Source organism: Bombus flavifrons, chromosome 4 (assembly GCF_040668555.2).
Source record: "Bombus flavifrons isolate JBK064 chromosome 4, iyBomFlav1_principal, whole genome shotgun sequence".
Lineage (NCBI taxonomy): Eukaryota > Metazoa > Arthropoda > Insecta > Hymenoptera > Apidae > Bombus > Bombus flavifrons.
This window is the reverse complement of record NC_138445.1, coordinates 530857-546795: the sequence shown is the minus strand read 5'-3', so window position 1 is coordinate 546795 and position 15939 is coordinate 530857. Positions and strand designations below refer to the sequence as shown.

Here is a 15939-nt window from a genome sequence, read left to right as displayed (position 1 = left end):
AAGAAATCTGTAAGAAAGCATAAAATATTGTATACAATTTGTTACTAAGGACAGCGTTAATTATTTGATAAATTAATCGCAATTAATAATTAATATATTAATAATGTTTACTTACTGGAAGAATCAAATAATATTGTTATAGCGGTATTGCATCTCGAGACAATTTTCAAACTAAACACAAGCAAGAAGTAAGCAACTTCTCACCAAAAAGATGCTTGCTCTTCGGTAGACCAAGCAGTTCTGCCATCGAGTTGTTTCGATCGAGAGTTCAGCAAAACCTAGAGTTCGAACGAAAATGCTGATTGGCTAATTACCGAGCGCAAAACCCAATTAGTATGCTCGTTGAACGTCGATTCCGCCCAAAATTCGAGCAATCCTTGAGGAGAAGGTCGTGATGGAAAGGACGTCAACAATACCGGACAAACGCCAGGCTCCAAGGCTTTTTTATAACAGGTATAACAAGTAAGATATAACAGATAACTAGATTATTTAGTGTCTAAGATATACCGTTGGATTAGAGAATTACTTAGCAAAATTTTCATAAGCATTACAATTACGTTATTACGTATTAATTATTTATTATCGAATTACATATTAAGGATTTGTTTCAGAATATAGAGTTAGTCTTTTGCATACAAGGATCATGATCTCATAACTATCTTACACCGGTGACGCTGTGCGATTTGGAAAGTATAGACGTGTTTCTAAAACGAAAATTTTAACTTCTTTTTTGCGCATCAAACAGTATATATAAAAATTGTAAACAAGTTGATATTTATTTTCTAAAATTAGAAATATTACTATTGCAGATTTCCACCATTTCAAATGTATATTTCGCTCTTAAAAGCTGCCTTTACTGCCAAATTCGGTTTTAAAAACGATATCTTTACTTTCTTACTTTAATTATACTATGTTTTATAAAATTATCCATAAAAATTAAAAATAAAAGTAATAATTAAACCTAAACATGTAAGCTTTGTTTATTATCATTCCAAGTACCATATCAATTCACATATTACATAATTCCAGTTGTATGGAAAGGCTGTATAATAAATATTATAAAAATGTTTTCTTATGTTTTGTCGTAGTGCTTTATTTCTTATTATTTATCGAGTACTACTGTGTTTTGACATGCTACACATTTGACTTTTCACATAAAATAATTTACAAGTTAATTAATTTTTTTCCATATTATATTGGCAAGAATTGTCATTGCTTTTATAACTTTAATATATTGTAGTCAGTATTTTTTAATAGTAATGAATAAAATAAATTAAAGTTACTTTAGTACAACATTACATAACGATACAAATATGAAAACGTTTTTATGTTGGAACATATATACAAAGTATCTCGAAATTAAGCAACGAATATAATTATAATAATTCGATTAAAGGTATATTGCACTTAATTTAATATAAGTACAAAAAGAGAAAGAAAAAGAGAGAGAATTTCATAACATTGAAACTTCATTTCTTAACACATTGCGTACGGGTCACGAGATATCTTTTTATGTTTTCAATGTTTTCATGTTTTGCAACTGAATCGATGACTTAGCAACTAGAGGCAAATGTTTTTGTTATGTTACTAGGATAACGAAACCTTCTGGTGACAAATAATTAGCAAAAAAACTGAATGTTAACATTCTAAGCATGTAAAAACAATCAGTCAGTATAGCCAGTACATCGGTAGATCTGTGCCGATAAAAAATGTGTGCGCTAAGAGAACCTGAGAGCGCGTTAAGCACGCAGAGCGCCGTACGCAATGTGTTAACTTAATTTAAATATTTCACTGTTCCAATTTTATATTTTAAAATAAACATATACACTGTACTAATTTAATTATATCAATCGCCTTAAGAATATGTTATTTATTACACTATTAATTCAATATTGATTAAATAATTATACGAGATACGCTGCATATTCACAACTCTATGTGGTACATACACATGTCTTATAATTATTAATCCTGTATATACACAATTTACCGCTCTCACGTACAGATATAAATATTTGCAGACATTGAAATAATAAATTATTGCTACATTAGTCATAGAAATCGAACATTTTCTGTTGCGATATTCGATAAATTAGTACTAAAATAGATACAGCAAAGTAAACAAAATTTAACAGTCACTTTTCAATATTGCAGTTTGATATTTTTCGGTACGTTTTGTGTTATATATATATGTCCTAACAATTACCAAGAATATTGAAAAATTTTCATTATTTTAAAATATTGTAAAGCTTTATTATGTACAATAACATTCACTATATAAGGATTAGAAACGCATGAAAGTTAACAAAAACGATTCTTAGCTTATTAAAATTTTTTTTCATTATCTTTTATATGTTATTACTGAAATCAAATGTGTCTGATTTGCACACATATTAACATTAAAAGTAAAATTCAGTACTTTTTACCACCAAAATGAATTTATGGAACATGAAGTACAATCTATTTTATATGTGCATATTTCATGAAAGCATTGCTTTCTATGTATTTGATGATCGATTATGGCAGTTACATTGAGTATGATATGCCTGCACCAATCCCATTATATTATGTTAACTAAGTTTTATTAGCTTAGATTTCTTTACTTTGTAAAGTAACAGTTGCTTAGTACTTTTTGAGTATTATTTTTATATGTATATCATAAAATTGTTAAATAAAAATAAATTTTAAATTGCAAGGCAAAAGAATTATATTATATGCACATTGCATACTTATTCTTTACTTATTCTCTGATGTTACAGTTTCTTAGTAGCCATATTAATGACATTAATGAAAAATTAATTATAGAAATTCTTTTAGAAAATTAATTAAATAAATCCGTTTTATTACATGTGTGTGTGTGTATATATATGTATACAGGGCAGGGCTGAAGGAACTATTAAGTAGATAGAAGGTGATTTTTTATGTAAAAATAAATCAAAAATGTAGAATAAAATTACATTAATTGTCAAGAAAATTCATTTTGATACTATAGTTCCTATTATTTCTATATAAACTGTTTGCGTGATTTTGCACATATTATTAAATTCAAGATAGAAATTAAATCTTGAATAAAAAGGTTCTATTCAACATTTTCGATTTATTTTTATATAAGGAATGACTTTCTACCAGTTGATGCAATGCTTTCAGTCACACTGTGTATATGTAGCAGATTACTAAGTATAAACATAAAATTTCTTATCTAGTTTTGAAACATAAACGAATATACAATTGAGATAAGCTGTCTCCTCTATGATTAAGAAGAGCTGTTTAATCTATGATTTAAGAGCCTTAGAACAGTTGAAAATAAAAACTCATATTAAAAAAGAAAATAGAATGATACTAAAAAATATCATATATTTCTACATTATTTATATGTACTTTTATACATTTGTACACTTGAAAAGTGAAATTATGCCCTTTTATATAGCATTGTATATCTTATGGATATCAATCTAATTTATCTCTATAAAAAAATATTCAGTTAATTATGTTCCAAGGATTTAGTTTAAAAATTATTTCAATTTTCAATTTTCTTTATTACATTTTCTGTATATATCAGATGTAGTAATATGCCATTATTATGTATCTATAAACATGAACCAATTGTTCATATTGAATATTATAAAATATTTTTTCATAAAGTAATCAATGAGATAGTTGAGCTGTTTTCTATAATAGCAGTGTTATGATACACAAAAATATTCAATAAACATAAAATTGAAATAATATTTAAACTAATAGATTTAGGACATAAATACTTTCGTTTATTTGAGATCAGGATCTTATTATAAAATGATCCTCAAAATCCTCGGATCCCTCCAGCACATTTTGAAACACCACTGACCCAGTCTATAAGTTACGTGGTTTTTATCTTTAAATCAATGTCAATTTTAACGTTTAAGCAATTTGCCGATTATTACCTCTATATAATATTATTTCTTCAATTTTTTGGACGCTCATTAATAAATCCTTTTTCCAATGCATATTCAATATAACCAACTTTTGCTATCATAATATGTTCCTGAAGAACATAATTTATTACAATTTACAAGACAATTGCATTACAAGACAACAGAATTCCATCTTGAAAAGCACTTTTCAAGTAGACTAACTTATTGAGGCAATATAGAAATATTTGCAGCATCTAACAGAGTATTTAATTTTCGTTTATAACATACTCTTTCATGTTCCTCTGTTTTAAGAATACAGCTTGTCCCAGTTGTGTAAGATACCCTGTATATACACATAAAATACATTGCTAAAATTACGCGTTACGTAATCAAAGCTATAGATAAATGGAATATGCATATTAATTGTCCTATATTTGTCCTTAAGTTTGTGAATGAATTATGAATTTTTGGCAATTTAATTTTTGGTTATTTTATTTAACATTAATTAAAATATCAATGAATCCGGAAAAGCATATTTAATAGAAATAAAATTTTGAAATAATAATTATTGTATAATTCATTTCATTACTTTTGAGAAAAAGAAATATACGATAATATTTTATACATGCATGAATGTACAAAATTAATTAGGCCTCATATATCATTAATATGGAACCCAGGAATTAATAATGAATATGATACTCTCTATGCATAATTGCATATTACACAATGCTAAAATGACAAATATTTTATAGGCAAATAAACGATTACTTGAATAAAAAAATTAGGATATTTTTATATGGCACAAAATAGACATAATCCATTAAAATCTTTCACAAAATTTTCCATACTATTTTGTAATAACTAATTTCTTTCTTCTTCCTCAAGTGACATATGTATCTTTATATGTAACTTTTTAAGTAACTTATGTAATGTTTAATACTGCTTAATTGCAGATATGACATTATATGTTGCAGCATTTCTTTTTATATTCTTTCGTCACTTATCGAGATTCAAGCACCTTCTTTAAATTAGCAGTTTTCTACGTACCGTATTTTTCTACTATTGCCTTTATAAGACATTAGAATCATAAATGAATCGAACTATAACCAAAATTCATTTTTTCTAGCAACATATTCTTTTTACATATAATCTTTGCAACCTCGTAATAGGCTTCATTGATCTTATGTATTTCTTCGACGGACCAGTTTCTATTTTGAACCTAAAACTACTACAAAATGTAGCATTTTGTTTATGTAGTACTTAATGAATTTGTATAAATATAAAACACGGATTGTGTACAACTTGTATACAGTTCATAGTATAAAATAAGTTTTTAAATATTAATGTTTTACAGATTATAAAATTCTCGATTTTATCTTTGAGAAAAATTTTATTATGTGTTTTCTTTGGCAACCCCACAGCAAAACGAATCGTACCTAAAATTATTTTTAGTTAAAGATCATTTAACTTTTGTTTGGGAAAGATTTTGTATTATCCATTTTTTAATTAAAAGATGTCTGTAATATTTAAGAATACTTACTTGTCACTTTCGTCGTATTGACAGGAATAAAATTACTCTTTCATTGTATCATACAATTTTTATTTCTTTGAGCTAATCCAGCTCTAGATAAGTTTCGTTCTATTTCGTCATCATCTTCAATACTAAAACATAATAATAATAAAACAAAATGTAACATAACATTCACAGAAAGAACAATCTATAAAGGCAGCTATTAATGTCTATTAATTATATTATATTTATTACATTATGTAATTTCAATAAAATTTAAATATAAAGTAACCTTCTATACTTACGCTCTTTCTTGTGTATCAAGATGATGAACTAATTCATCTCTTTTATTTACTATTGAAACTAATTCTTCTAAAAGTAAATTTTCTCTCATTTTTTGTTCAGGAGTTTTTCTCCACTCTTCTACCGCTAATATGCTTCTCAATTCACGATTTAACAATTCAAAACGTCGTTCTAGATCATCTTCTTTTTCTCTAAAGTATATTACAAATGGTAAAAGAACAATACAACAAATATCTAAACAGTATTCAAGATGATTAATAAAATACCAAACACATAATTACTTACAATATATTCAATTGCATTTGCCTTCTCAATAATGCATTTTTTTTATTGACAAGCGTAAACCAAAGAGACATTAGTCTTTCTGTTTCATCCTCATTATCGCTTTCCATTGCAGCTCGAAGTTGTTTCTCAAGTTTACCAGCTTGAATATCTATTTGAGTTTGTTCTCTTTCTAATGCTTCTAATTCATTTTGAATATATGATGTCATATCTTTTCCCAGCTACACATGAAATGATTCATAAGATATTTGATTCTAACTTAATTCCAAATAAATTAATTTAAACCATACCCCTCTGAGTGTATACGAAGTACCATCAGGGCTAGTTTTGTCTGGTGAAATTCTCTCTATTATCTTAGAGAACGAGAATAGAGGAGAACCAGTTTTTTTCTCTGCATCTATTACATTCGAAGTTCCTAGAGTGTTTCCATTATACTCAGACTGAAATATTTATTGTATATAAATTTATATCTCTTATAATGAATATTAAAAATTGTGCTTTGTCATAAGTGATGTAAAGAACATAAATTTCTATTCATTGATGGAGTAAGAGCATTAACATTCAAATCATTTAATATCAGAAATAAAAAACACACCTTTTTTTTTATTAATGTAGAGTTAAGCTACTCTAAGAAACTACTAAGATGGTATAAATATAATAGTAATTTTGTAATGATATTTTGTTATAATATTAATTTTACAGTGTTCCGCGAATCATTGCTTAACTGCATTTAGGACTGAGAAGCTATAATATTCCAGAGTAAGGGAAGTTATGTAGGGCTAGACGTATATATTAGAGATATGGGGGTACTCAAATGTTCGGGATCTAAAGTTTATAACAGCAGATACAATTGCGCGATTAAAAAAAAAAAGAGAAAGAAAGAAGCCACGTTCTTTCACAGTGGCGGACATAGTTTTCTCCAGGGTGCACACTTTGGGAATCATTGCTTTAATAGATGTACTTTTTTTTAACAAAAAAAAGCATCTGTTGGTACTAACAGACTAGTATTTGGATATTAGAGGTTCGAATACAGGAGTTTTTACTCTATACATACATATTTAAATATAGAAATATTAAATTTTGAACAAAATAATTACCTACCTTTGTACTAAATTTGTCACCTGGAGTAGACGGTGTGATACTACGTCTTGGACTATTATTCTGATCATCTATGGATCGTCTCTCACTATTATTGTCATCATTAATTTGATTTGAAGTAACATTAACACCCATTTTTACTTCCGCTATTAAACGTCTTGCTCTTTCACGTAATTGTTGCTGTCTTTCATCATCATTTTGGCTCTATAAATTAAATGTTAAAAAATAAAATATTTCTTAATCCAAAGGACAATCTGATTAGAAATGACAAAATTAGAGTAAAAAGTATGAAACTAAATGAATGTACACAACTATTCTACACAAAATAATAACACTGAAAAAAAACAAAACCTCAATAGGATAAGCAGCAGTGGAAATAAGGCCAGTTGACTTTGTATGATTCCTAGCCTGTTCTAATAGTTGCCTGGCACGTTCTCTTAATTCGTCATGTCGACTGACTAATGGCTAATATAAAAAAAAAAAAAAAAAAGAAAGAAAAATAGTAAATTAGTTATGACACTACAAAAAAAGTTGGTAAGTATGAAGAAAGTAATTACATGTTGAGAACGTTGTTCTCCTTGCGGTGATGATACACTTTGATATTCAGTACGATTACCCCTTTCACAAACATTGACTGAATCCTATAAAAAGAAGATAAATAAAATTAGTTCAATTACTAAACTATCGAAAATTTATCCTATATTAAATGTTACGATTTACATTAAGAATATAATCTGCATAATCAACATTCACATACAATATGCATGTATATATACATATATACATATATATATATGTACTTTATTATAAATACTAAATATGTAAATTTTTCATACCCATGTATTTGAATGCAAAATATACATGCAAAATATACATATAAACATATGTGAACATAAAATATGTTGAGCAAATAGTGCATATAATGTCAGTCACAAAAAAAAATGCATAGCATAAATAAATACATTTTGATGTGTGGACATTTTTCGTACTTTGGTATGAATATTAAGTGCAATTTACTGGAAATGCAAATGAGCAGATGGAAATATGACCATCTTTCATGAACTTCTGTCTAACAATAATTAACTTTATAAGTTATTGCGATCTTTGTAAATCTTTAGCGTAATATGTGATTACGCAGGTATTGTGATTCTTAAACGAGTGGACATAATATCGTCGAAAAATATCCTCGCCATATTGCATAAGCGAAATTTATACATTTATATCAAAGCGTAAAATGTCATTAACCAGAGTCAATAGTATTTTATATTATTTAAAGCGGTTGTTAATTTTTGGCAGTTGTTAATCGTTTTATTAAAGTATTATAATTAAAATATTTTGAAATGAATACACATCTCAAAACAAGAATTTATACTACATCTATACCATTTTCTATACTCACTATACTCATATTTATACTAATTTAAAAAAAAAAAGCAGTACAAGTGTAGACACGTGAACTCAAATACTGGTTTAAAATTATAGATAAGATATCTTTGAAACTATTTCCAAAGAAAAGTAGTTTCATACTTTTTCATTAAAAATTTTGTACACCAATTAGTGTATAAAAAGATTGATGATTCCATTCAAAAATAAAGTTACTCATAAAATCTTTGAAACATCTCCAATTTCAAAACAGACTTTTGTGCTATACGATGTATTGAACTATGATCTATTGCTGAAAGTCATCAATTCTATTACTTCCAACTATTTCAAAGTTGTAACTCTATCCCGCCGTACACAAAACCTGATATATTACACCTAAATATCTCTCCTCTTATGTATAAAAATACGACAGTATTACACACAAAGCTTTTATTTTTAAGATCAAACTAAAAATTTCGAAACAGTTTTTGCATTTGATACACATTATAAGAAGTTGTTGGGAAGTCCTAATACTTTGAGATTACATAAAAAAAAAAAACAGAGATGAATTGCTAATGTAGTGTATAAACTCAATTACATAGCTATATAAAATTCAAATATTTAAACAATTCAAAAATACTAACATTATACATTGGCGTTTCTGATTTGTTAATTGAGATTGATTGAGACCACTTTTCATCAATTATTTGAATATTTTCCTCTTCTTCATCAGATCCAAAAGGATCTGTTAATTGTCGACGAGTCATTAATATAGGGCGTTGCTGTGCTTGTGATATTCTTGGTGGAGATTTACTCTGTGTATATAATTAATAATAAAATAATGTCAGTCACAAAATACCTCCTTATCACTCATTTAAAAATAGTTATTTATAACCATGACACTATAAATGTAACATAACAATACATAGAAGTTATTTATCCATTATAAATTTACTTATATACCTTTTCTCTAGATGAGTACTTTTCTTTAGTTGGTGACAATACTTTCTCCAGAATACTTTTTGAACTAGCTAGTATAATATCTTTAACATCCTTAACACTTGATGGTGATTTATCCTTATTGCATTGATCATGATCTTGATTTTCCATATTCAAACTTAGATGCAACTTATTTTTTAAGGAATCAATATTAATGTCCTCTTTCTTATTATCAAATGGATTTGATCTAGAGAAAAATGTTGTATCTTTATTGTCTTTTCTAATATTTAAAAAAAATTAAAAATATTAATAATATAATAAAAACATACCGTCTGTTGCTATCAATTTTATTATTTTTATGTTCCATTTGATCTTTTTTACGTAAATTAATTATTTCCTGACCAAACAGTTGCACGCTTACATCTGAATTATTGTCTGTATTAAATCTTCCAATCATGTAAGATGATTCATCTGTAGTTTTACCTATCTGATGCACCTGAAAATATGAAATAACTTTTTTTTCTGAAAAAGTGTACAATAGTTTTTATATTGTACATATCACTTTCTAGATATTTAATAAATTATATGCGTAACTTGATCACAAATGCATAGTATACTTTGTGTACAGAAAATTAATATAATAAATAAATGCATACATATGTGTGTGTGTGTGTGTGTGTGTGTGTGTGAAAATGTTTTTTATTTTATGAATTTATAAGTGTAATTATATGAAAAACCATGATAGTGTAACATTACATTTGCTAACCTTATATTTGCTCAATAAAAAAGTAATTTTAAATACAAAATGAGAGATCAAGATTAATGTATGTATTGCAGACAGAATTGGAGAGAGCTTCTTGTGATTCAGTACATTAAAGAGTATTTACAGAATTCAATGTTGAGATTTCATTCAGAATGAATAAATTTGATTTTATGTAATTTTTCTATAAAATGGACAACAAAACAAATAAAAAAAAACAAATAATAGTAAAGATGGTAATTTAATTCTGTAAAAAAAGAAGAAAGAAAAAATATTATAAGACATATCGAGTGCAGAATTAAATTCAAATGGACATTCTTAAAAAGACAGTAAAAGGCTCAAATTAAATTCCTGTAGAAAGGGATTTAAATTTCTGTTTAGTACAATTGAACTGATTATATCTTTTTTTGACAGATTGTTTCATATTAAAATCAAATTAGATATATATGTCGGGTTTACATTAGAATTAGGATTAGGGGCGTGAAACGAATCGTCGTTTGGTTTACGCATTGTCGATAAGCAATACAGAAGACATTGACTAGTGCAGATACGATTATTATAGAATTGGACAAGCAACCGTGGCAATTAGACACTCGAGAAACTAATGATAATGATCCTAGGTTCAATAACGAATCCGCGGTCGACGGGGTGATGGATGAACGTGCCCGCAAAATCTAAGTCGGACTCTTTGTTAAAACGGGGAATATCCACCGAGCGTACAGACGCTAAGTAAGTCGCTAATACGATCTCGCGAGAGAATGACTTTTCGTCGCGATGATGCTGCAGAGGAAAACTATGATGGGGTGTGTCTAAGGACACGAGATCATCGGATTCGTCGAGGATAGTCTTCGTTCAGAAAGTAAGGGAAATTAACGTTGCTGCTAATTGGTCAATCTCCATATCGGTGGTTAGAAAAGATGCTAGCCGCCCTCGAGGGAAAGTTGCTAGTGGGAGACGCCGTTCGTTGAAAGAAATAGATCTCCCCTATCTTCCCGTAGTTGGGACAAAGACTGTTTATCTGTTTGAAGGACTTTAGGTAACTAGATCTTAGTGTTTATAACGGCCCTCGGGCTAGCTGATCACGTACTGTGGAGACACATCGACATCTGGCAATCATCTTACTCGAAGAATAGGGACTGAGTGTGGCCAAGGGACAGAGACCGTTGGAATGTTTACTGTCGTGTGTCGCCAGAGATATTTCTTTTAAGGAGAGCTATAGAATTACTTCATACCTTTGTTAGGCAAAGCGTTCATCCCGTGACCGCGGCTACGTTCGGCGACTGGCTATCGCCTCGAGCCCAAGCTCATTATCACAAATCATGAACAAATACAATCGGATCGAAAGACGACAATTGTTTAATTACGCCTATGATAGAATCTAGATTACGGTGTTAAGGGATTTTCCCGGGGTTCCAAAGGGAAGACTCCGATGTCCTTTCATCTCCGACATATATATAAACAACTACTCCTTTAGATTTATGGATAATATAATTAAAAAAGTTAATTATAGATACAGAAAAGTAAGACATCAATGAAATTTGTTAAATACCTCTAATTCATGACCAGTAAAATGTGCTCTCAGTTGGTACAAGTAAGTCATTACAGCTAATTTATCAGGTACAGTTAGTATATCCATATCTGCTGGTTCTATTACTCTAGGTATACCAAGAGCTTCTCCAGCATCAAATGCTTTCTTACAGTTACCCTTTACATCATGTGGTAATAGTGAATCTATGTCTCTGAAAATTATTATTAAAATACTTATTACAAAACAGTGTAGTATTATTTTTATTAAAATTAAAAATAAATAATTTACAATAAAATGTAATTTTAAGCTATTCATTTGTAAAAAATCATTCTATTGATCTTTAATATTATTAAGCTATTTTATATTTTTGTATTATTATATTTAATATTATTAAGATATTTCGAGATGCGTTTTCTAATACATACATAAGATCTGGTCTGAAATGGTGTATTATTGAACAAAATGCCATTCCATTCCTCCAAGATGTTGTAAGATTGGTAACTTTTACACCAGTATAATCTTTAGTTACTTCTTTGCACCATTCCAATAAATCCTGACCTGGAGTAATTTCTTTTAATCTAGGAATATTGGCATCATTCTTTTTTAGTTCTAGTGGTTGTAATGGTAATCTTACTAGCGCACTATGTTCGATATTTTTACTGCAATAGTAATGAAACATTTATTAAAAATATTAAATTGTGGAACAATGAATCTTAATTTTCCTGATCAATTATTAACATACTTGTTTTCAACAGTAATGGTATCCTTTAAGGGTGATTTTTCTTTGAAAGAATCGCCAATACCTGATAGACTAACATCACGCATGATGTGATCGCTATCATTTACAGGAGTAGTATCATCTTTTGATAAACTTGCCACTGCAAAATGTGCATTATGATTAAGATATGAATTAATGATACATTGCGTACATTGTGGAAAGTTGAAAAGATTACTAGGAGAATTCTACAAGGATAAAGGAGATACTGCTCTCCATCATTCACTGTCAAGCATTGATATATTGTTTTATTTGTATAAGTGACATTTTCAGCCAATAGTAGAGCTTATTCATATAATTGGGTCTATCAGAAACAACCAATCAGACTTGCATTCCTTTGACTAGTCATCTTTTCTCTGCACAAAACAAGTATTTAATATTTAATTCATACCACTTATTGGAGTACTAGGTAATTCACTTTCAGTAAGACTACTTGTCATTAAGTCAAGCTGAGCAGAGATATCTAAAATTTCATCAATGTTTTTTCCAGATACTTCTTCAACATCTTCCGGTATATCTTCATTATCAAAATCATCTAAAGGTGCAATATCGCTATTGTTATTAACTGACATCAAACTAGCCATACTCTGCATATCTTCATCCCTGATTGAAAATTATAATGAATATTAAATTTAATTAACTATAAATCAAAGCTTAAAAAACATTTTCTTACGTTGCTTTTCCTTCTCTTAAGAAAACACAAGATAAAGTACATTCTAGTGCAGCACTAACAATCTTTTTTGATGTTGGCTTCAAATCCAATTTAAGCTGTTGTTGACTAGATTCTAATGTCGCATATTTTTTCATATTTATATTTGTCGCAGCTACATGTCGTCTTTTACCAGTAGAAGAAACCTAGTTGTATTATATTAATGTATTAATCCATATTTAACATAATAATATTTGCAAATGTCTGTATCTATTCTTTCTTACATCTTCGATGACAAATGTCCAATCTTTATCTTCCAATTCATGGGTCCTTGGATCTTTAAACAAAGTTACAGAAACTGTATGATTATCAGGAACTGCCCAACTAATAACACCTTTTAGTGGGTCACTTAAGCTAGGTTCCCAATCTAGTGGTTCTGAACTAACTCTTCTACTACGTCTTGTCCATACAACACTTAGTTTGTTTGGCTTCCTATATAACGTTACAATATAGTTTCTGGCGTATTTATATATGTTTATGTAATATAAAATAGTTTCTAATAATATTTGTATGCATCACATATCTTATATACAAAATAGCTAAAATATGTTATATACATAAATATGCTATAGAGGTAAAGCTATAATTAATGATAAGAGTTATATTTTATCAATTATTCTTTCACATTGTTGTTTACTATAAATATTGTTACAGAGTCATAAGTATTTATTTATTTATAATGGATATTTAATATCTTAAACCAGTTCTATTGTGTAAGCACCTATGCTTGTGTGAAATGACAGAATGTTACTCTTTTTCTGCAATGTTCTAATTTAGTATAATAATTTCTTTTCAAATAGATTTGTGAATACATGTATATACAAAGTTTTGAATAATAATATATTAATAGCATTTTATGTAATAATGAAATGTTTCGTGTACGTGTTCCTTACGATATATTAAGCACAAAAAAGAACCACTTACGATAAATATTGATTCGTGTTAATAATGTTGAAAAAATACATATATGTCACTCACCATTTTGTTGTCGTTTCTAAACTGACTTCATGATACGACACGGTGAATTGAAATTTCGCGGCTCTCTTGTTTACCCGTTGTAATCGTTTCCAGACGGAACTCATTTTTTATTGAACTATTTTTTCAATGATCTTTACAGTATTTCCAACTTATAATGATTTACGAACGATTCGGCTATGACACATCATCTTTCGTCGAAATTATGGAAATTGAGAAATCAGTTACTCTCTCTCTTGCAAAATATACGAATCAATTTTTATTTCTTTGAAGTTATTAAAGTATTAAATTAGTAAGATACTCTAATCATTCATATATATGTGACATTTTCACTAGTGTAATATGAACAGGAGCATATATTTCCTTATTCATTAATTCATGAATTTTTCAAGATATTACGCATTTCATTATTTCGTTATAGACGCAGTGTTACCTACGCACAAAACAATATATTTTGATAGCACACTGATTAACAACACCTACAACCACGAGATTAAAAACTTTCTGAATCAACTCGATCTCATACTCTGACGAAAGTTTCGTCACGAAACCTTCCAACTTATTGATCTCATACTACACAACTCTATGATAAGAAACTTGGTTATAATAAACTGAATAGATTTTGTTTAATAATAATTTTTAAATTCGCATAGTTTCAAGAGGATCGAATCGTAATCTTAATAAATTTTGTTAAATATATATAAAGTTAACAATTACAACTGTTTTATATAAGAGACTAATTTTATTCTATTAATATTACGTAAAATTAATATTAACTATATATAATAACGACATGCATTATAAATAAATAATCTAATATATGAATAACACATTAATCTAAATAATTCATACATTAATGTCGTAATTGTAGAACCTAGAGACTGTTACTAACTTCGTGTCATGATTCAACCGAAACATCGTCTCTAACCTTTATTTATTCTATGAATTTGCTCGTTCGCTTAAAATCAAATTTGAAAATTACAATTCTATACTTCAAATATTGACTCCCTAGTTAATAGAAAAGACAGTATTGTTTTGATAATGCTTAAGGTACGTGACATTTTATTCGGGAGAGTCCACGAAATTTTCTCATCTTAATAGCAATTCGATAGCTGCCACTGTCTACTATCAAAGTACAAACATTGCATAAACAAAGCAAAAACATCTCTAGAGTTGAAAATTTGCTATTTTTTCCAAAATTAACTTTTTCGAAAACTGTGAGTAGGTAAACTGTGGCTAAGTAAAAGCGGTTTGCAGATTGCAATTTCTCACTCCATAGGAACATATTTTCTTACCCTTAGCGTTAAACAAAAAAAACTCGTCGGTAACGTCGAGCGTGTACTGTTACAAGTCGACAAATTCCTGGAAAAGATGTTTTCAATAGCGACCTTATTGTCTTTCAGATAAAGAAATAATATCAAACTGACCGGGGAGATGTGAATAGAATGTAACACGCGTCATCTAATATTTCAATATATTTCGATAAATTACGACGACCAAAATGTATGAATTGAAAACGTAGATACCTGCGCTTGATAGTTTTATTTGATTAAAGAAAATAGATCAATATATAGGGCACCTAATGGTGATACAATTTTAGATCGAAATAAAATAATACTTTTGCTCGGAAAATTTTAATTATATTATGATAAAGAAAAGAAGGGAGAAGAAATGTCAAGAGCAAAAAGAAATAAGAAAAGGGGGAGAGAACCAATTAGGTCCATATCTTTCCTTTACAATTTGTTTGGGGATACATTTGGCAGATTATTGTAGTTGCTGAGATTTGTAGCACGTGAATAGTCATC

The 15939-nt window shown here is 28.4% G+C and overlaps 1 protein-coding gene across 3 annotated transcripts; it reads right to left on the bottom strand.

The window, feature by feature from the left end:
* Positions 1–1067: 1067 nt before the first annotated feature.
* On the bottom strand, positions 1068–14693 carry Ehbp1 (Eps15 homology domain containing protein-binding protein 1). Of its 3 annotated transcripts, XM_069111004.1 has the most exons (18): positions 14138–14693; positions 13384–13591; positions 13124–13305; positions 12842–13053; positions 12418–12553; positions 12101–12334; positions 11697–11886; positions 9717–9883; positions 9412–9634; positions 9093–9263; positions 7644–7727; positions 7438–7551; positions 7090–7290; positions 6279–6428; positions 5992–6209; positions 5709–5897; positions 5434–5555; positions 1068–5329 (listed from the first exon to the last, which is right to left on the bottom strand). In XM_069111004.1, exons 1-17 carry the CDS (start codon positions 14239–14241, stop codon positions 5474–5476), a joined length of 2865 nt encoding a protein of 954 aa, XP_068967105.1. In that variant the 5' UTR covers positions 14242–14693; the 3' UTR covers positions 1068–5329; positions 5434–5473. The 3 variants fall into 3 exon arrangements, with proteins under 3 accessions (XP_068967105.1, XP_068967106.1, XP_068967107.1); XM_069111005.1 differs by lacking the exon at positions 7438–7551; XM_069111006.1 differs by lacking the exon at positions 9093–9263.
* Between the last annotated feature and the right edge of the window lie 1246 nt (positions 14694–15939).